The sequence below is a fragment of the Archocentrus centrarchus genome, unplaced genomic scaffold (genome assembly GCF_007364275.1).
Source record: "Archocentrus centrarchus isolate MPI-CPG fArcCen1 unplaced genomic scaffold, fArcCen1 scaffold_30_ctg1, whole genome shotgun sequence".
In the NCBI taxonomy this organism is placed as follows: Eukaryota; Metazoa; Chordata; class Actinopteri; order Cichliformes; family Cichlidae; genus Archocentrus; species Archocentrus centrarchus.
Window position 1 is genome coordinate 698,640 of NW_022060259.1, and position 21,540 is coordinate 720,179.

The following is a 21,540-nucleotide window of genomic DNA, read 5'->3' on the forward strand; positions in this document are numbered from 1 at the left end:
TGGAAAAGGCTAGTCCATTCCTAAACTGAAAACTACATCTAATCCATCATATTAGAATCAGGGATTCCAAATTAGGTGCCTGTGTTATTAATTAACCTCTGACCTCTCTGATCCCCACAGAGGAACTAATTCTCTGGACTTAATTCATCCAAAGTATTGAAGTATTGGAATCAGTGGACGGCCACCTTGCAGAACCCTGAGATCACGACCAGTTCTAAGGCAGTGGTCCATAACTCAGCGACAGCAGAATTACCAAACATGTTTTAAAAGCCAGGGGAAAACTGAGCTTCTTGAGCAGTTCTTGGGTGTCTGTCAGTCTTACAATTGATTGAAAGTAAAAAGATTTCTAAATGTAATCATTGCAGTGTAACAACTGTGTGCAAGTGGCACAGATTACAAATGATTGCCAGTTTGGGCAGGACTGGGTAAGAACAGTCTGTTTAATGTTTGAACTTAGATGTAAAGGTAACTGTATGACGACTATGATAGAAAGACCAAAGGAACAGTTTACCCCACCCCGGGATGGGGTTACCAACCCTATCCAGGCAACCGGTGGGGAGCGGGAGATTGACAGTCTGTGGTGGTGAAGAGAGCTGAATGTAAACGCGAAGCTCTCAGTTTACCAGTCGACCTTCATCACTATCCTCACCTATGGTCACAAGCTTTGGGTAGTGTGAATGAGATCATGGATACTGTAGAAATGAGCTTTCTCCAAAGGATGGCTAGGCTCTCCCTTAAACCTGACACCCTCCGCAGGATTCTTTGTGTCAGTGTGACACAAAGAATGAAGAGTGCACTCATTCAGAGTAGAGCCTTTACTCCTTCACACTGGCACAGACATGGTAAATGGACTAATTCTTATATAGTGCTTTTCCACTCTAGCTGAGGACTTTATACAACATGTTTGCATTCACCCATTCACACAAGCACTGCTTTCTACAGCTAAGTGATTTCTATCTAACATTCACACACATTCATACTCTGATGGTTGCATCGAAGAGCAACTTGGGGTTCAGTATCTTGCCCAAGGATACTTTGGCATGCAGCCTGGAATTGAACCACCAACCTTCCAATTAGTAGATGACCTGCTCTAGCTCCTGAGCCACAGCCACCCCATACCACCCACATACTCTCTTCTTTTAAGATTAGGCTTAAAACTTTCCTTTTTGATAAAGCTTACAGTTAGGGCTGGATCAGGTGACCCTGAACTCTTCCCTGTTATGCTGCAATAGGCCGAGGCTGCTGGGGGGATTTCAATGATGCACTGAGTGTTTCTTCTTTACTCACCTCTTTTTGCACTGTGTTTATACCTCACTATGCTTTTAATTAGTTATTATTAATTTCTGACTCTCTTCTTCTTTTGTCATTTGGATATTTATAAAACTACTGATATTCCTGTCATTTTCTCAAAGTAAATGTGAGTAGTTTTATTGTTTTCTGTGTGCATGTGTTTTGATTCCTAATATGACTTTATTTACATAGCTTTGTAAAACAATACAATTAGACAATTAAAATTAGCTGACTCAGTCAAAATACATAGACATTGATTACATCATTATGGCTAATTGCTCTCTAATCTTTTGGTTGTTATTCTACTTGCATGTTATTTCAAAGCACCTCATTCACACTGTGTTGTGAATGTCTAACGCTGTTTGGGAAGGTTTCATTTTTTAAATATCAAATATTGACATTTCTGTGCTTTTATACTGACACAATGTTTTTATACCATGCTGTAAACTAATTTTTTAAAATACATAGACGCAGTTTTCCTTTTGATATCTTTTTCCTCACTGTAGAATGGGCAGTAATGCACAACTCTGTTACCCAAATAAATTCTACAATCAAATCCTGAGATTTTGCTTCTGATGAGTAATTACTATCCATTTCTTACAAATGTTAGAATTACAAAGTATACACACAATCTCACGTTTCATAGTGTCTGTTCTTAAGAAAAACAGCATAAACAGGACATATTTCAATATGTCCACACTGTACCATCATTACTCTTCCTGCTATTTTATATCTTTATATCATCATGCAATAGTGTTGAGTTCTCACTCAATAAAAGTAATGTGTTATATTATATTACTATGTTACTTGGTAATTTTCTAAAAAGCATTGTAGTACATTGCACAGTTATCTTGTGCACAAATTAATTTGCCATACACTACTTACATTACTTTTGCGTTACTCTGAAACATGGCTTGAAATTCATTGTCAAATAATCAGTTAATAGTATAAACCTTAGGCCACAGTCTCACACACTGACACAAATCCCTATCCTGTATTATTGTAGGCTCTTTACCTTACAATATAAAGCATCTTGAGGTGACTGTGGTTGTGATTTGGTGCAATATACATCAAACTGAATTGAATCCTAATGAAAACATACGCAAGAGCTTTCTTTTTGTGCTTAAGCATTAACAGCAAAATGTAAAACCTGATAAATGGTTTTACTATTGTCACATCGTAACAGAAAAATGTTGTGGTCACAGCAATTCTATTATAGGACCAGGTACAGGTAGAAATTTGGCTATATGTTTCAACCCTTATTTATTATCTCTACTTTTGTTACCAAAAGTCAGGTTTAATGTCATTCTGGGTCTGTAGTTCTTCACTACTCACATTTTTATCTATCGTACACTTGATTGTGAGCAACTCTAGGTTCAGAATTTCACCCAAGACTTATAAGCAGTTGGCAGATGACCAGCTCAACTTCTTGACCCACAAGTTTATATTAATATATAACAAATTCTAAACTGGGTCTTTCCCGCTTCAAAAGTGATGAAAAGGTCTCCAAAATCTCTCAGAAAAATAACCAGAACTGTCATGTTTCCTGTCCCATCAGAAACAGAATTTCACAGTGCCCCCAACTTGACCCAGCTGTCTGATCTAATTATAGGCGAATCTCCAACCTCCATTTATAAAGGATCTTCTTAAGGCCTCTGGCAGTGGACTGACCTCAGTGCAGCCTTCAATACTGTCGAACATAATATTTTACAGGTACTGCACTATAGTGATTTGAGTCATATCCAACAGACTCCAGTTTGTTCATGTAAAATGGTTAGTCTTCATTACACACTCAGGTTAATTATGGAGTTCCACAGGGTTCTGTGCTAGGACCAATTCTATTTTCATTATATATGCCTCCCTTAGGCAGTGATAAATGAATTACTATGAATACTAAAAAATATTCATAGGTTACTCTGGGTGGTATTATCTTGGCCTCGAGTAACACTATGAGGAATATTGGAGTCAGCTTTGACCAGGATACGTCCTTCAGTGCACAACTGCAAATATGTAGGGCCAATTTATTGCATTTACACAATATCTGTAAAATTATAAACATCCTGTCTTTGAGTGATGCTGAAAAACTAGTTTGTGCATTTTATTACTTCTGGACTATTGTAATTCATTATTATCAGGTTTTTCCTAAAAGCTCCCTAAAAAGCCTTCAGTTGATCAAAAATACTGCAGCTAAAGTACTGACAGGGACTAGAAAGAGAGAGCAGATTTCTCCCATATTGTCTTCTCGTCATTGGCTGGCTGTAAAATACAACATACAACATCTTGAATAATCAGGCCCCATCTTATCTTGAAGACTTCATAGCCCCGTATCACCCCAATAAAACACTTTGTTTTCAGACTGCTGGCTTACTTGTGGTTCCTACAGTATTGAAAGGCAGAATGGGAGGCAGAGTCTTCAGCTTTCAGGCCCCTCTATTGTGGAAACAGCTCCAAGTCTGGATTTGGGTGACAGACACCCTCTCTACTTTTAACATTAAGCTTAAATTTTCCTTTTTCATAAAACTTATATTTAAGGCTGGATCAGGTGACCCTGAACCCTCCCTTAGTTATTCTGCAGTAGGCCTAGGCTGCTGGGGGGTTCACATGATACACTGAGTGTTTCTTCTTCAATTAAGACCGATTAATTAAAGGATTCTTGTATTTCTGACAAGCAGTATTATTGGCTTTCTACTGTAGTCAGTTTGAGTAGGGTCTGTGTTTGCTGCATGGTGGTATAGCTGACAGTGAGCTGTTCCTGCCCCTTGCACACAGGCTTAGAGAGAGATCGCTCTCTTCTGGGTGGAAACAACACAAAATGCATCATACACAAATGTCTCGATCTTATTCCAATTAGACAGGGAGGAGGTGTGATCTTATTCCAGTTGTAAATTTTAGTTATTAATAGGGTATTCTCTGGTGAACAGCTCAGAAAGATGCATGACATGTAACCTTGTCGATTAATCAATTAATGCGATTGCACGCAGTTTAGACTTGTGACATGGTCAAAGTGATACATTAACAATACTAGGTGCAACACAGTAAGACAGCAACATGATTTTTACAAAAAAGTGACCCAAGCTGCTCATAAGTTGACAGATTCCATCGGGTTAATGGAACGGCTCGAAAAGGAACTTTCAGAACACATTTTTACATCATTTTAGGTGAAACTTTTACAGGGATTTCCAACACAACAGCATAGGTAAGTTTAAGTTATTTTTATGTAATTCTTTTATATTACTTTTTCCTTTATCAGCTAAACAAAATAGGAGAATGAATAGATTGAACACAATAAAGTACAAAAAAAAAGAACACGTCCACACAAGAGCTCTACATTCCCCATCGCATAATGTTTGCCTATTTAAACTGTTGCCTAAAATGTTGCATTTTACATTCTTTGCTGCCAAGACCCCATTCAGATTCTGTTTAGGTAGGAAATCTTACCTAACCTTTTCCATCCATCACGTTAATTAATAATGTTAAATAAATGTAATTAATTTATTAAATCTGCACTCATCAAGATAAACATTACACATTGCAGAAGACAGTGCAACACGTTGACAACACATCAGTGTCAGCTCAAGCAGAAACATAAAAAAGTGTCTCTTACTTTTATTATGTTTTAACATTTCTAACTCAGTCTAAAAACATTGCATCACGTCATCTTTGCTTTTTCACTTTCCACATCGACTTTGTGCATAACGGGAAAATGCACTTCAAAACTAAATGAAAATGCACTTGTTGAAAGAATGCTTTGCTCACTACCCAGCTGAGTGTGGGCCATGCTGAGAATATTCCTGTTTTGATCCAGAAATAACAAACTTAAATTTACTTACTTCACATGAGTCTCTTTATAAAGGAGGAATACTGCTTTTTAGACCAACGATTACATTTTTAAAAACGTATACAAGGTACTGTCTAAATCCTTGTTCACTTAAAAATGTGCTTGTTTTTGATAATTACAGTAACATTATTACATTGATTTTATGAGAAATGTTTTAAATGTTTTAATTATTGCTCTCATTAATCATAATTTCTGACTCTCAGATTGTATCAAAAAGTCACAGTGGCAACACTGACGTGCCGCTATGGCTCTGACCTGAGAAGACTGAGATAAATGGCCTCACAGACTGTACTGCAGATTATTTCATTTTATGCAACAGAAGAACTTGGAAGATGCCATTGTCACATTAAATTTCAATTTCACAAAGGCTTGTTACAGTTTGAATTAATACATTACATTTTACACTGTTAAGTGTAAGAAAAACACAGAGTTTTGAGACAAGAATTCACAATTTCAATTCTTTCACAGAAGCATGTCCAACTGTGCAAAGACTCAAAGGGTGTATAGATTGTTCCAGAGAAGTGTAAGTGTTTACATGGCTTACTTATATACAATATTGCAGCGTTTACTGGCAATGCCTAATTAGTGCCATGGTGGTGACACGTGCACTGAGATATCCAGAGATAGTCTGAAGCAGATATCAAACAGAGCAATTTGGTGCAGAAAAAGGTTTTCTGCAATAGAAACTCAACCATTGCAAGCTGTGAGGGGAAAGACACACCTATACATACTGTTGTGCACTCACACCCAATGTAGAAAACAAATTATGCACTGATACATATTTGCAAACAATAGCCAATAAACACATACAAATACAATGAAGTGATACTCCACTCATATATACTAGTCTTAGTTGTAGATAGGAACTCTCACACTTCATGTGTAGTGGAAGAAGTAAGGAGATAGTTTATAAAAGAATTAAAATAACTGAAACATCCTTGGTTCAAGTTGGCCTGGAGTGTTGCAGAGATGTGTTGCATCTCCTGTCATTTGTATTTAACACCTTTCTAAGCTAGCATTCAAGTAAAAGTGAAACTACTCATATTAATAATTATTATGTTTTAGCATCGTTGTGGAGAGAGGGAAAGTAGCATCCAGTACCCCTTAAAAACACGTGGCATATGAGTATTGTATTAAAATAGACTTTAAGCAGCATGTGTTTCTTAACACATGCTGCTTAAGAAACACAGAATTTGAATTGACTATCACCTCTTCCTTACATAATTACTGTAAATTAGTGGGTAAAAAAATCATATTGATATTAACCAGCAGTACTACAACATCAATAAATAAATACATAAATAAATGTGAAACACAAAAGAATATTATATTGTAAATTCAACAGTTCTATGCAGTTCCAATCTCAAACAAACAAAAACAGTCACAGTAAAACTATTATTGGATTGATGTCAACGGTGCATTTTAAAGCTGATCCAGTACGTGATATGTGCTTTTCTCAGCTATAAGCTGGTATATCAGTGTGTATCTGACCATTACAAACACACAACAATGTCAAGGAACATTGTCAATAAATAGGTCCACCAGTTATTGCTAAGTTTATATAATTCACATTTTTAACCTCAACAACCTCATAATGTTAAGCATACAGTACAAGGTAAACCTCCCAAGTAATAATATAACACGATTATCATCAGAGTGTCTCGTTAAAGAACTGTTTATAATCTTAGAAGAAAGAACGAGACTAGAAATAGCACCTAAATCCCCCAGAGGATGAAATACGCCTAAAAAAAAAATTTCCACGTGCTTTCATGTCTTGTTTCTGGTAAACACACGCTCCCCTCGTAGGGTGAGGTGCTGCAGTTGGTACTGTAACACTTCAGTGTCTGATGACTCTTTGATACTTATTTTGTCCAGATTAAGGTAGTCCAGAGACTTGGACTGGGCACCTTTACCTTTAAGCAAACAAAGTGGTAGTGGAGCATGCAGACCCCTCCCAGACTCGCTGTGGGCCAGAGACCTGAGGAAGGTGTCACTCGAGCTGGGCATACGCCTTCGTCTCCGCCCACTGGCAGCAGGAATGTCATATGGTTGGTAGTAGCGGCCTTTGGCTTTGAAAATACGTGATGACCGGTGGATGCCCAAGTCCACAGACTTGGGGACAGTGCTCTTGATGGAGCTAGACACTGGCTCTGATACATGGACCTTCTCAGGATTACCTTCTGACCACTTGTGGGCCAGTTTGAGCAGCTCCTCACCAGTGGTGAAGCCCACCAAGTAGTTTGAGTCCATGTGGAGGATCTGGTATCCTGCAACAGTACCTCTGATTGGCGAACATGGGGTGCTGGCACAGCGAGGTCTCTCTGCTTCTGGTTTCAGTGTGGCTTTGATGTCGGCTGCAGGAAGAATGGAGACATGTGTCCTGGAAACTCCGCTTATTTCCATTTCCATCTTTAAAGGTGTCCTGACTAACGAAAAGATTAAAACAAATTCCATCAGCCATGAGCACTATAGATACATAAACAAAAACACTCATTATCAGGCAATATTTGCCAAACATCTTTAAAAAGTAAGACCATCCATCCATTCATTAACTTATCCTGTTCAGGGTCGCGGGGGGGGGGGGGGGGGCTGGAGTCTATCCCAGCTGACATAGGGTGAGAGGCAGGGTCCACCCTGTACAGGTCGCCAGCCTGTCGCAGGGCCAACACGGAAAGACAGACAGACAACCATTCACACTCACATTCACAACTATAAGCAATTTAGAGTAGCCAATTAACCTAACCCCAGTAAGTGCATGTCTTTGGACTGTGGGAGGAAACCGGAGTACCCGGAGGAAACCCACGCTGACATGGGGAGAACATGCAAACACCACATAGGAACTGAACCCAGGCCTTCCAGATGATATTCTAACTGTGAGGCAGCAGCGCTAACCACCGCGCCGCCCCTGAGTTTATTTGGACCTGTGTTTTTTCTTTTGAACATTTACTATTGCTCATTAAGAAGACCCAGTCTTAGTATTTCTTTCTAACTACTAATTTCTAACTACTATTAATTGATGGAATAATCAATAGGATACTCAATCACTACATAGTATTTACTTATTGTGTTTTTTAGAGATTTGCTAACCTAGTGTAGCTATTAGCTGAGTCACTACCAACATGGCAGCTTCACCTGTCCTTCTGACACATACCTGCTCTCTGTGTCAAATGTTTAGCTACTCCTTGGCCATCTTTACATATAACCAGAGGTGGCAAAAGTACAGACATTTGGTACTTAAGTAGAAGTACTGATACTTGTGTTAAAAAATACTCTGGTAAAAGTTGAAGTACTGATTCAATTTCTTCACTCAAGTAAAAGTGAAAAAGTACAGGCTCTGAAAAGTACTCCAAGTACCAAAGTAAAAGTAGCTCTTTGGAGGATGTTTCTACCAGCTATGTAATAATAAAACAATAATATTACATGAGAATTCAAACTTTCTAATTCTAATTCTAATGAATGCACACAGCTTGAACACTGTTATGTAGAACATGAGGAAAGTAAAAGAGAGATTTGTTTTTTTAAAAAAAAAGCTCTATTTGTTTTTACCTACATTGTAGAGGGTGACTCTGTCTCACCTAAACAGAAAAATTAGTATGATCAGGGGATTCAGACCCTAAGATCATTTGTAGTTGCTCAGCATGGGGAAAAGAATCTCAACTCATAATAAATTCTATTTTGAGCTCCAGTAGATTTTCTTTGTGTTAGGCTGTGGTCAGCTGCTGCTGCTCTGAGGTTTACTGTTCTTTGTGGATTTACACAACTGAATTTTACAAGTTGTAACCCAGTATTTCACAAGCTACCTTGGCTGATTTCCACCCCCTACACTGACAGTATAATGTTTATACTGTCATTATACTGACAGTATAATATTGGTATGAAGGTGGAATACTGTGAATGAATCCAAGCATCATCAGCAACAATGAGCATGAACACCACAGCCATGTGCACCAGACCAACATGGAGCTTTACTGTAAATTCACCAAAGTACAGCAAAGGTGTTCTGTTGGGTTGAGGTCAGGACTCTGTGCAGGCCAGTCAAGTTCTTCCACACCAAACTGGCTCATCCATGTCTTTATGGAGCTGCTTTGCGCACTGGTGTGCAGTCATGTTGGAGCAGGAAGCGGCCATCCCCAAACTGTTCCCACAAAGTTGGGAGAATTAAACTGTCCAAACTGTCTTGGTATGCTGAAGCATTACGAGTTCCTTTCACTGGAACTAAGGGGCCGGTCCCAGCTCCTGAAAAACACCCCCACACCATAACCCCCCCCTCTGTTGCACTTTACATTAGGGCTGTGCAACTAATCAAATTTCAGATTTTTCTATTTCAGCTCCAAACAATCACAAAAACAATGTAATCGACAAAAAAAAAAAAAAAAAGAAGATTATTCCTAAAATACACATCATGCTCTGCAAGTATACTCTTATTCCTGTTTTCTGCTGCAGCACTGAGCATTTGTGGGGCCTACAGTGTAGCCTACATTAATGTGGCCGGCGATGTTGCCGGCACTTATGCTTGTGCCAGGTGCATTATGTGTTAATTACCTGTGGTCATGTCCCAATCCCAATGTCAGGAAATCTACATCGTAACCGGAAACCCCTCTGAATCCTACACCATAACCTGCAATGTAACCTGACGTGCCCCCGCTGAGAAATGTAACTACATGTCAGGACGACAGCCCGTTACAGCTCAGCACAGTCGAGTTCACCTGTGCATTTCTAAATACCTTTTCACTGCAGTTTATGAATTTATCAGTGAGAGAATAATCATCTTAATATAAGGAATAATAATCATAGCATCGCTATAAGTAAATTCCTGGAGAGAGACTACTGAAACTATCAGAATGCACGTGAGGGAATGTACAAAAAAGTAGGAAAACTAGAAGGACAAATGTGTTTGAACCTGAAAAAACCTGACCACAGCAAAAGGAGCAAAGACCCAGGAGGGAAAAAAATCTCAGTATTTTATTTGTTTCTATAATCAGGGCCCACATCTAAAACACTGGGACACAACCACATGGTAATTAACACATAAATGAATAAAAATTTGCCGCATGGTCTCCACTATCTGGCAACACGACTAATCAATTTAACCACCTCAAGGTCAAACACTGCAGTCCTGTCAGTATAAGCAGTATTTATTGTATTTTGGTGTATTTAGTCTGCAGCTTAACATGTCTTGTTTGCTCTGGGCTATAACTGGCCAGGCTCCATGTTCTTAGATTGAGTTTCTGACTGGAATTAATTGAATATAAATTTTGCATGCATGTACAGGAGCTTTCAGTCTGTTGTGCAAATGTGAGCAAGTCTATTTGGTCTAAATAACTTGGTCCTATTTCTTATTATTAGTATTATTAAGGATAACTGATATTACCGGTCTATTTATTTTATTCTTTGTGTATCATGTATTTATTTATGTTGTAATTTATTTATATATTTTATTTTCAATTTAGTATTTATTTATTTTCAAGAGATTACATAAGTGCACTAGATTTCAAGGTATTCACTGTTCTATAAGTGCAATAAATGCCAAAGAGTAATCTGTTAAATAATCCTGATTGCTATTGACATCCCAAACAAAGCATTCAGTCCTTCATTAAACGTTGGCGCACCTAGGAAAAATACAAAAATATGATGTGAAATATAGATTTTTATATTTAATAACTAGTTTATTAACATTAATTGATCTTACACATTAAAAATTATGGTAAATTTACTCACTACATCATGGCACCACCACATCAACTGAACAAATGAGATGTCAGCAGTGACCTGTCAGCTCTGAGGGAGAGACCATCCTGTCAGCTACTAAAGCCACAGTTAGCCATCAGAAGCACTGACTTTGCAACAACCTCTTATATGCACAATATGTATAAACTTAGCTGTTTAACTTAGACATTAAGCAGCGAGAACAAAGCCACACTGGATCAGGTCAGGGCCAACGTACCAGACCAGCAGATACATGGCAAAGATACTGTACATTAAGCGCATTCAGCCATCTAATAATACAGGATTACTTATTAGTGACTTTAAATTAGGGACAGGCTGCACAGTACTGCTAGATCAGCAACTGCATAATACTTCTATAACATTTAAGCTATCTAATGATAAAGGGCTTAAACTCACCTTATATGGTTAGTGTAGCAGCAGACAAACAGAAATCAGGTAGTGGCATTTATCAGTCCGTTTTGGGTCTAGCAGTCCAGGCAGCTTCAGATTTCTTCAACTTGAAAAAACAGCCCCAATTTTAACTTGAGTTTATTGAATTCTTCATTTAAGCCAGACAAAAAATAAATAAATAAAATAAACAAAAACAAAAACAGAGGCTTTTCTGTTCCAGCCTGACAAAATGCAGCGAACTGTTCAGTCTAAAATGTCAGAAATTAGTGAACAATAAGATATGAACACATTCTGCTAACTTGCACAGGAAACAGCAGATCTTCCAGTTCAGTGAATTTGGGGCAATAGAGGAAAGCCAATGCCACTATCAATACTGTAAAAGCGGTCATTTGTTTGTGGGAATAAAGGGGCCTATTGTAGTGGGCTAATGTTTTCTTTCAATAAAACAATTATAAACTAAAATATTTTATGTTTCCGGAGCTTAAAGTGAAATCAAACGATTTAAACACAGAAGGATCCGCATGTTAGAGAGGTTTGGCAGCCGCAGCGCCTGTCAACGCCATGGCGCTGCTAGTCGTGCCATACTGAGGCAGTCTGGAAAAGCAGCAGCCATGAAAAGCGTTTCGATGTTTCACCAGCGTCGTAGGCTTCACGCTTCACACAAACACACCTGCATCTCAGGCGTGATATGACTGATAACCTTAATATCTATGTCGTGTGTCGAAGGTAGCAGTAAGATAGCGTGAGTGGAAGAAATGGCTGTTACACCAAACGACAGGCCAGGTTCATTCTGCTCCTCGCTGAATCAGACGGCCTGCATCACCACACTGTTGAGAGCAAAAACGTCTAACATGCACAACACATGTACATTAAACACACATTATCTACATTTCTGCCGCACCGAAGCTTAAAGCGCTGTGTCGATCAGCTCAAACACCGGCACTGCACCGCACCCGACAAACTCCGATCCTGAGCACCGGACTACGTTACATGGAGCTCGTTCATCCTCATTAACGTTCTGCTTTCATAACCTATTAACCGAATGTAGATGGGATTTAAAAAACAAAAGAAAACAACAACAAAAACAAATAAATAAAACAAAAGAACCGAACAATCAAAGAAAGAAAGAAATGAATCAAGAGATCAGGATAAAACAAACCTTCCAGTTAGTCTGTGAAACCTCCGCACTCCGCTGCCTTACGCCCAAAGCAACAGGAACACTTCCGGTCTGTTTTTTTCTTTCAGAGCAAAAAAGCATGACGAGGCTGCAATTTACACACTGTATTTACAACCAAACTCAGATCCAGTCAAATGTAATTAACGTAATGTTCCCACGAAAAATAAATACATTTTTACAAACTAATTCGAAAATACGAGATTAAAAATTAAATAATTTAATAACAAATTGAACTACACTACTGTGCAAAAGTCGTGAGCCACTCCTCTTTATATTTTGCTAGGAAAATAGGAAATAGATGCAGCAATTTATTGACATGTGCAAACTTACATAGAAATACAGCAAATGAGGCAAAAACAGAGTTTGTGCAATTCCAAAAAGCTTGATCCCAGGATGCTTCAGGTTGAGGTCCGGGCTCTGGAGAGGCCACGACTTAGTGTTCCATTGTGTGTTGTTGTATCCAGGTAATGATTTTACTGCATTGGCAGGGTGTTTGGGATAATTGTCGTGCTGAAAACTGAAGCATGCCTTTGAGATTCCTTCCAGAAGGTATTTCATGGTGAATCAAAATCTGACAGTACTTTTCTCAATTCATAATTCTGTCAATTTGGACAAGATCTCCAAAACCAATGGATTTTTCCTGTTTATGGACATGAATTTCAAATACTGTTCAATTGCCTTTTCCTTACATTTTTTAAGGACAAACTGCAAACCATACCAGCTAATAGCACTTTGGAAATAACATATATGTGTTTAATGTATGTAAATATGTGTTTTTTTGTAGATTCAACTAAAGAAATGGGAACAAATGATATGTTTTGTGACAGGCTGCTAATGACAACGTGCCTAAAGATGCATCCATCTACAGGCTGGCTCTTTCAAGTCATTTTTATAGTCTGTGATAGACCAGGATTGACTGACACATAACACTGCTGTTTACTGCCATGTTAGAGGACATTGTGGAATTCTGTTGATATCACACTTTTGACCAATCTGTCCATTTTGCTGTTTGTCAGTTTCCTTAAAACATTGAGGGGAGGAGGTATTTTGTACTTTTCATGGTTTAGAGTATTTTTTTGTGTTATTGTTTTTGTATTAAAAGCTCACACAGGATTAGTAATTTTAAATAATAGACATTTATTAAAAAGCTGAAGGTAATAGGTTTGATTTGAATCAGTTTTTCACTCACAAGCTAAAGCTGTATGCTGCTAGGTTATAATGTTTATCAGATCAGTTGGGGATGGTCTCACTGGTCTTAGGGTTTAGGTGAGTATGAGAAATGTTTTGCAGGTATGTAAAAGTAGTGATATTGTTTTGTTTCTTTGTTGGCAGAATGGATTGTGTTGAGCCACATGCCAATAACCGCCCCAAAGGAGTATGGCTTCAATGTGCGATGTCATAAAGTGTGATGGTCCTTGGCCTTTTGCCCAATGTTTTGGTTTTTGCGAGTTTTAAAGTTCTCCATCCATCCATCCATCCATCCAACCATTCCCAGTTAAATCTCTCCAGTTGTGTTTAATAATTTACGTATGATTTAGCTTCTTAGTGCATTCTTGATTTTGCAGTTTTGAATTTTTCCTTAGTGTTTTTCAGTTTTGGGGTATTTAGTTTTTATTACAGCATTGTTGGTTTTCCTTTTTCATCCCTGTGTCCCTGTGGCTGTTTTTCCCTCTGTGTCCTAGTCTTTTGTCTTTTGCGTTGTATTTGGTTTTTCTTCCCTGTGTTTCTCTGTATACCTACCTCCCTGTGTTGTGTCAACTCTGCATTTCTATTTACCTGTTTATGCACTTCCTGTGTTTTCCTAGTCTCTTGTTCCATGTGCTTTGTATTCAGTTTTGCGTCCCCTTGTCTCATTAGTGTCGTTCAGTTCTCCCTGGCTCTTTCCACTCTCCTCTTGTCACCTCCTGTGTATATATTGTCTGAGTTTTCCCTCTGTTCTTTGTCGCGTCCTCATCGTTGGCTTCCCTGCCAGTTGTGCTCATTCTGCTTTTGTCTAGTCTCTTAGCTTGAAGTGTGTTTGTTCATAACCTTCTTCTGTTAACCTTGTGGACTGCCAGTCAATAAATCTGTGTTTTGAGTTGACTTTTGCCTCTGGACTCTGCACTTGGGATCCTCAACCTACCTGCCTCAGCACACAAGACACAAAGATTGTTCCTCTGGCTATCTAGGGTTATACATTAGTCATAACAGACTTGTGTGACTCTGAGTGAAGTAAGATCAAGACTAGCAACCTTACAATCGAAAGCCTAGAAAAATTTCTTACCTGGACAATCGAGCATTGGAAAATTTTGCACTTTTTTAATGATATCAATGATACCTCAGTTCAAAATACAGTCATGGAATGTGAAATCTGTTCTCAGTCATTTTTGTGGTTTTAAGTTCCTTAATTTCAGTGCTTATACATAGATTAATGCACAATAATTATAACCAGTTCCATTTCATGGTTCAAATACAGGGGGCATTAAGTGATGTTTGTTTCTAAACTTACAGATGTCTATCTGAAATAAAGTAAAAGTTATAAATTTAAACCAAGACTAACCAAAAACTAACCTGATAACTAGCCTGGCAGGAACTGAAGCGTTTTCATGGTCTTGCATTTCTGTGTAAACGGAGATCATTTCCATCTGAACGCATCAATTTTCAAAAACAAAAACGGCAAAACAACACAGTTACCACTGAAAACGCTCTTGTTGTCACACCTTGGTGCATGTGATTATGCACATGAATAATAGTGGGTCAACGAATAACTTCAGGGGACAACCCCACTGGGGTTTAAATACCTGGGACCACTTGGTTTTAGAAGTGGAGAAGCTGGTCAGATGAGAGGTGAAACATCTTCAAGAAACTTTAATAAGTTCGGATGCCTTTTTTCAAGCTCCAGAGATGTTGGAGAAGCTGTTCTGATGCATGTTCAGTAAGAAGTGCAGAGGACGGTCAGGATCCATTATCTACAGTCACAGTGATTTGGATGAGCTGTGCATCAGCTGACAGAGGAATCCAAACAGTGTCACAGTTACAGCAATAACAAATTCACTCAGCAAAGGATTCGTCTAACCCCCTATGATAACAGATTAACATGTAATTATTTATGAGGTAAATGCGTCTATTAACTGTTTTTATAAACCCTAACACCTTTGGATTTATAAAAACACATTTACATTCATTCATTGTTGAATTGTGGAGAGATCAATAGTAAATCAAAGGAATATGTACTTGTTTAGACCTTTCACTCGGCTGACTAAAGCACCTTGGTACCTTGTGTAGTAGAGTATCTTATTTATTGTGTGGTCTTTACCTTACAATATAGAGCACCTTGAGGCATGTTTGTTGTGATTGTATAAATGAAATTGAATATTGTATGTAAACTGTGTTGTTTTACAGTTGTGACTCCCACCCACAAATACACACAGAAATATGGCCAATAAAACACCACCAGGCAGACCTCTTCTGGGATCTGCCAGTCAATCCCTGGATGTCAAAGGCCAAATTCATGCTGTAATTCAGAGAGGAGACAGAAAGATAAAGGAGGAGGTGTTCATTATTAAAGAAATAACCATACCCTTGTTGGGTCTCCCTGCCATCTGCAGACTTCAGTTATTATCGCACCTCCGTAGCATAGATGATGCAGAGTCATACTTCCGTTTAGTGCATCCAGATGTCTTTACAGAGCTAGGCTGTTGTCAGAGAAAGACATCTTATTAGCTGTGGATGAGACACTGGCCAAGCTAGAAGAAGCCAGAGTCTTCACTAAAGCTAGATGCTACATCAGGCTTCTGGCAGATAGCACTCCATCATCACTCAATGCTCAATGCACATTCATCACACCAGAGGGCCGCTATTACTTCAAGAGGCTCCCTTTTGGTATAACCGTCCCCCCAAAAAAACACTTTCAGAAGAGGATTTCTCAGCTGATAGATGTCATTGATGGAGTCCTGTGTCATGCTGATGATGTCGTCGTCATAGGAAGGGAGCCACCCCAAAAAAGCTGGAACAGATTAAGAATGCACAAACCTCTGATGACGCTTGTAAATGGCTGGCCTGAACACAGAAGAGACGTACATGAACTGCTGTTGCCCTATTGGCCCGAAAGGTCAGTCCTGCATGAAGGAGGACTGCTCACAAAAGGTGAGAGACTCGTCATACCTGAACACATGAGATCTGACATCCTGCAAAGACTTCACCAGGGTCATCAAGGTATCAACAAATGCCTAGCAAGGGCAAGAGAATCAGTCTGGTGGCCAGGCATCACATCTGCTGTGAGGCAGATGGTTGAGCGATGTGATATTTGTGCACATGAAGCACAAATAACTGTCAAACCACTGCTCACAACGGACCTCCCAAGCAGACCGTAGCAGAGGGTCGCAGCAGATCCTTTTCAATGGCAGAATGGGAAGTATTTAGTCATGATAGACTACTTCTCACGTTATATTCAGCTGTGCACCCTGCCTCCAGGCACATCTGCAAAACAGGCTATTGGCAGATTTAAAGCTGTGTTTGCCAGGCATGGGTACCCAGAAGTGTTAGTCAGGGACAATGGCCCTCAGTTTTCCTGTCACAAATTCTCTCTGCATGAAATTATGACTTTACACATGTGACAAGCAGCCCGTATCCCTGCAGTAATGGGGAGGCCGAAAGGGCTGTCAAGACTGTAAAATCCCTTTTAGGAGACTGTGAAAGGCCCCTGAAAGACTGGACCTGTGACCATTACACACACATGTACATAGAAGTTGAAAAAGAAAAACACAAAAAGAAAAAAAAAAGTGAAACGTCCGTTTGAAAAGTCATATTCAGTCAGATTTGTTGAATCTAGTGAGCAGGTGGAGATTCAAGGATGTTAAATGACTGCAGTAAAGCATACATTCCTCTCTAGGTTTTTCAGTTTAGACCTTTAAGTTTTGGGAAAGGATTTGAGTGATCTTCTGATGCTACAATGTAAATGAGTGAAACTGAAGTGTAGCCATACTACCAAACAGATTTAAGTACTTTGAGGTTCTGCCAAAATAAACTTTCATCTAAAAGGGGCAGATGTAATGGCCGGTTATGGCCAGGTGGTGGCGCATTGAATAAATGTGGATGGAACAGGGGAGCAGAGGGGGAATAAAGGTTATCAAGTTGTCTCACACCCTGACTGTTGTGTCTTCTGAATACGAAATCGCAGTATAGAGGACCAATACATTAAACACTTTTTTTTTTTTTGCTTTTTTAAAAAATATTTGGAAAAGCAAACATTTATCATCTTTGAAAAGGGGCATACTAATAAAGGTCAGGATGGATAAAATTGATGTTTGCGGTGATTTTGAATAAACCATGTTACAGCTATGACCTCCTTAAAGAGAGACCGGTCGAACCTGGCTTATTTAAGAGTCTGATAGCCAGTCTGTTCTCTTTGCAGTTAAATATGTCATTTCAAGATCTAAAGAGCTCTGTAGGGCCTTCAGAAATTGCCTGCAAGTCTGACAGAGGTTTGAAGAGATCTCCAAACTATTTGAAGTAAATAATTTTTCTACCAAATTCAATCCCAGCTGGCTATTTAATGCAGAAAAAGTTTCATCACCAGAACTGCAAATATCTGTCATGGGAGGTGTGCCAGGAAAACGCCTCTGCTTTCCAGAAATAAAGTTGTAGCAAAGCTAAAGCTTGTCAGCCATCAGCAGATCATTTGGGGAAAAATATGCCATGAATAGAAAAGTCAAGCCTACAGAGTTGTAGCTGCAACCAGAAACATTTCTGTGTTCTGTGCAAATCAAAGACTTTTTTCTTTTTTTTAGGAGAATCTCGTGGATAATGGTGGACACTTGCTAGCTTGCACTCACTGTCTCAACTATGAATTCTGCATTATATCAAACCGTGCCTAAAGATACTGTGAGGTCATCTATCCAGATATTTTCAGGGAAGGTCTTACTTATTTCATCATCGATGCCAAGCAACAACTCCACGGCTCTGTTAACCTGGTCTGCTGTTCCCCAAACCAAGTGTTAGAACGACAAACTGATGCAGTACAGTGTTAAATACGCTCCTGTTTGAACTTTGTTTTTTTAACAAGCAAGTATTTCTTCACATCCTAAAGGTAGTACAAATGCAGTAGCTGCCTGTTTGTTATCCTACAGGCTGACGAATGAGTGATCATAAAACAAAAGTCATTCAAGCAGATGACCACGCGTTCGGATCCCACAACCACCATGATGCCGCAATGCTTTGCAAACACTTTATTACACAAATAACAGTTACTGAAAATAGTACTCTTGCAGCAAAACCAGTGGGTCACAACTAATATTACAGTCCACATGTAAAACATGAGAAATCTATGGCATGTTAAGGAATCCATTCATTCAAACTTTATATAATGAGTATACAGACAGAAAGAGAATTAGGTGCAGAATACATTTTTAAAAAAGGAAAAAGACTGAGTAACTGAAATGAACAAAACTGATTGTTCTGAATAAACAACCAAGTCTCCATCCACTATCTCTGAGTTTCCTGTGTGTGCACGCAGCACCTCGAGGTCACTGCTTGTTGTTTGGCGCTATATAATTAAAATTGTTCAGTGAATTTCCTCTCATTAATTAATGCACATTAATTTGGACTTCACTTGTACTGTAGGTAGGTTTTAATTTCTAAAATGTTTTTATTCGTTCTACTCACAAATTATCTTACTGATAAAATCAGATGTAATCAGTTGATAAAAATGATTATGATGCTAATTTTTAATAAATTTTTTGGAGTCAGGTTGGGCTGCTGGGTTGGACAAATATTTATATATGCCAACTTTTAACAGCAGTAACTGCTTGTGAATACATGTCAAGCAAGTTGAAAGTATGGCAAAAAATAATGTCAAGCAAACATTTTGGTTTAGAAGCTTTGTCACTAAAAACAGACTGATGTTGTTCCTCTAACTTACAGCCTGTATGACATATGTAGCAACTGTTTCTCAGTTAACACTCTTTATCATCTGAAGTATTCAAGCTTCATAAGTGTAACAACAGTAATGAAGCTTGAGAACTTTAAAGAATGGTTGATTAGCACACAGACATTCAGTCAAATATTAATTTATATAATATCAATTTTCTGCAGGGAAGTAAAATAATTATAGTACAAGCTCTAGCAGCAGCAGTTTTCATCCCATGGTACATGTTGTAATGGCAGGTGACTAAAAAAAAAGGCAAGACGAATGTAGAAAGGCACAGAATTACAAGTGAAAAATGTAATAAATGAAGCATACACGGTTATTATAAGTGCTTTGAGTGCTCGTGTAGAATGGAAGAGCACTATATAAGAGCCAGTCCAGTCCAAATAATGCTGTGTGTGTATATCACCACATGAAAGAGCTTTATGCAGTGTTTTACGTTCTTTTCCAAGTGGCTTCGAGTGATTTTTACTCAGTCATTGTGTTTAAGGCTAGAAGCAACCATGTTAGTGTCAACCACCAACATGCTGACAATAACAGCGTTTCTGGTTGTTTCCTCTCAGGTTCATTTTCAGTGGCAGTTAACGGGCTACTGTATAGATGACAAGAGAACTCAAACTGCAAACAGGGGCAGATGTTTTACACTTGGAAAACTTTCCCAGAGTTGAGAAAAGTAATTTAGTAAGTGATATCATCACATCACCACTAAGCAGGAATGCCTGAGTGAGGCCAGCAATGTATATGAGATCCTTCAATGTGTACAGTAAAATGCTGGAGATATTACCCATTATGGATAATCCTGACCACCCACTGCACCAGCTACTCTAACAGCTCTACTGCCACGAGAACAGATATAAGAAATCTTTTATACGGATGCTGTCACCTCTATAATACAATATATCTGCCATGTATTATCATTACAATTATTCATTTCAACTACTGTAACAAAAGAATTTCCCAAATATGGGATTGGATCTGATCTCATATGCCATGCTTTGGGCCACACAAGCAATTTTCATTCAACTGAGGTGATGTTTGAATACAGTATTAATATAATGCATCTGTGAGTGGTGTGTGGTCTTTTACATTATTACTAAAATTTCAGCTTAAAGAAAATTTGTAAATAAATGACAATATTTCTCTATTTCACACTATAACCTGTCATATCACATGAAATCCCACTTTTGTTAAAAACTTGAAAAAAAACTGACAGACCCAGAAATTCTGCCCATGAACAGCAAAAATATAGATGAGGAAGCCAAATTCATAATGACTTGAGTGAGAGCTCCAGTCTCCTCCTAAAGTATTGGAGCAGTGAGACCAATCCATTTATTTCCAATACTTTCGGAGGGGAGTGTTCATTCTGGTACAGCACAATTTCAGGCTGTATGTTAATCAACATCAAGATTAATCCTGCTGCCTTCAGACAGTGGCAAAGTCTTTGTGAACTGACAAACTGCTCTGACAGTGTTTATGGCACTCAGTGCTCCCCATTAAATCATCCTCTCCATCTACTGCTGGACTCTTGTTGATAGAAAACAGTTAATAAGCATTTGTTACCTGTTGTTGTAAAAATTTCCAGGTGACTTGAAATAGAGATGACATTAAGTGACCAACTGTGAAATACCTGACCACAAATGAATCTTATTTTCTTATAAGCTGAAATAAAAATCCAACAAGGGATGAAATGTGATCATTCCTGTATACAATAAAAATGTTTGATCTGGGGAAAACAAACTGAAATATGGGTGGATTATGTCAGCAATGCTATATGAAGACCTTGGCTACATTAAATAAATAAGTTAAAGTAATTTTTATATACAATAGACACATATGATTGGCAGCTGACACAACAGTTACACATGTGATGAATAACTACATCTTAGCAATTTAAGCAGAAGGTTGGCAGTTGGCTCCAGAACATCTACGAGGAGGACTGAGGCGGCGGCAGAGCAGAGTACTCCTCGTTCTCAGAGTCACTGCTGTCCTCATCATTCCTCTCTTGGTCACTGCCTTCCGTACTTAGCTGGTCAAAGCCCTGACGACTATAACCCTTATGGGATGGAAAGAAGTTTCCCAGATTCAGACTGCCCACTGCTTTACCTACGTAAAAGGTAAAATGCCAGAGAGGAGGAAATGAGAACGTCATTAAGATAATGAAATCTACAGTTCTTAAGAAAATCATTCTCAGTGCAGTGGCTCCAATTTACAAAC

At 38.6% G+C, this 21,540-nt stretch overlaps 2 protein-coding genes across 3 annotated transcripts in view; both read right to left on the reverse strand.

The window, feature by feature from the left end:
• Window positions 1-4,881: 4,881 nt before the first annotated feature.
• Window positions 4,882-12,470, reverse strand: macir (macrophage immunometabolism regulator). Of its 2 annotated transcripts, none has more exons than XM_030724035.1 (3): window positions 12,405-12,470; window positions 11,252-11,351; window positions 4,882-7,554 (listed from the first exon to the last, which is right to left on the reverse strand). In XM_030724035.1, exon 3 carries the CDS (start codon window positions 7,535-7,537, stop codon window positions 6,896-6,898), a length of 642 nt encoding a protein of 213 aa, XP_030579895.1. In that variant the 5' UTR covers window positions 7,538-7,554; window positions 11,252-11,351; window positions 12,405-12,470; the 3' UTR covers window positions 4,882-6,895. The 2 variants fall into 2 exon arrangements, with proteins under 2 accessions (XP_030579895.1, XP_030579897.1); XM_030724037.1 differs by lacking the exon at window positions 12,405-12,470 and adding an exon at window positions 12,147-12,398.
• A 6,143-nt stretch (window positions 12,471-18,613) lies between these two features.
• The window catches only part of pam (peptidylglycine alpha-amidating monooxygenase), a 41,208-nt gene continuing 38,281 nt past the window's right edge, over window positions 18,614-21,540 (reverse strand). The window contains exon 26 of the mRNA XM_030723951.1: window positions 18,614-21,429. Coding sequence (XP_030579811.1) covers window positions 21,251-21,429 — 179 coding nt within the window. The 3' untranslated portion in view covers window positions 18,614-21,250. The remainder of the gene's footprint in view (window positions 21,430-21,540) is intronic.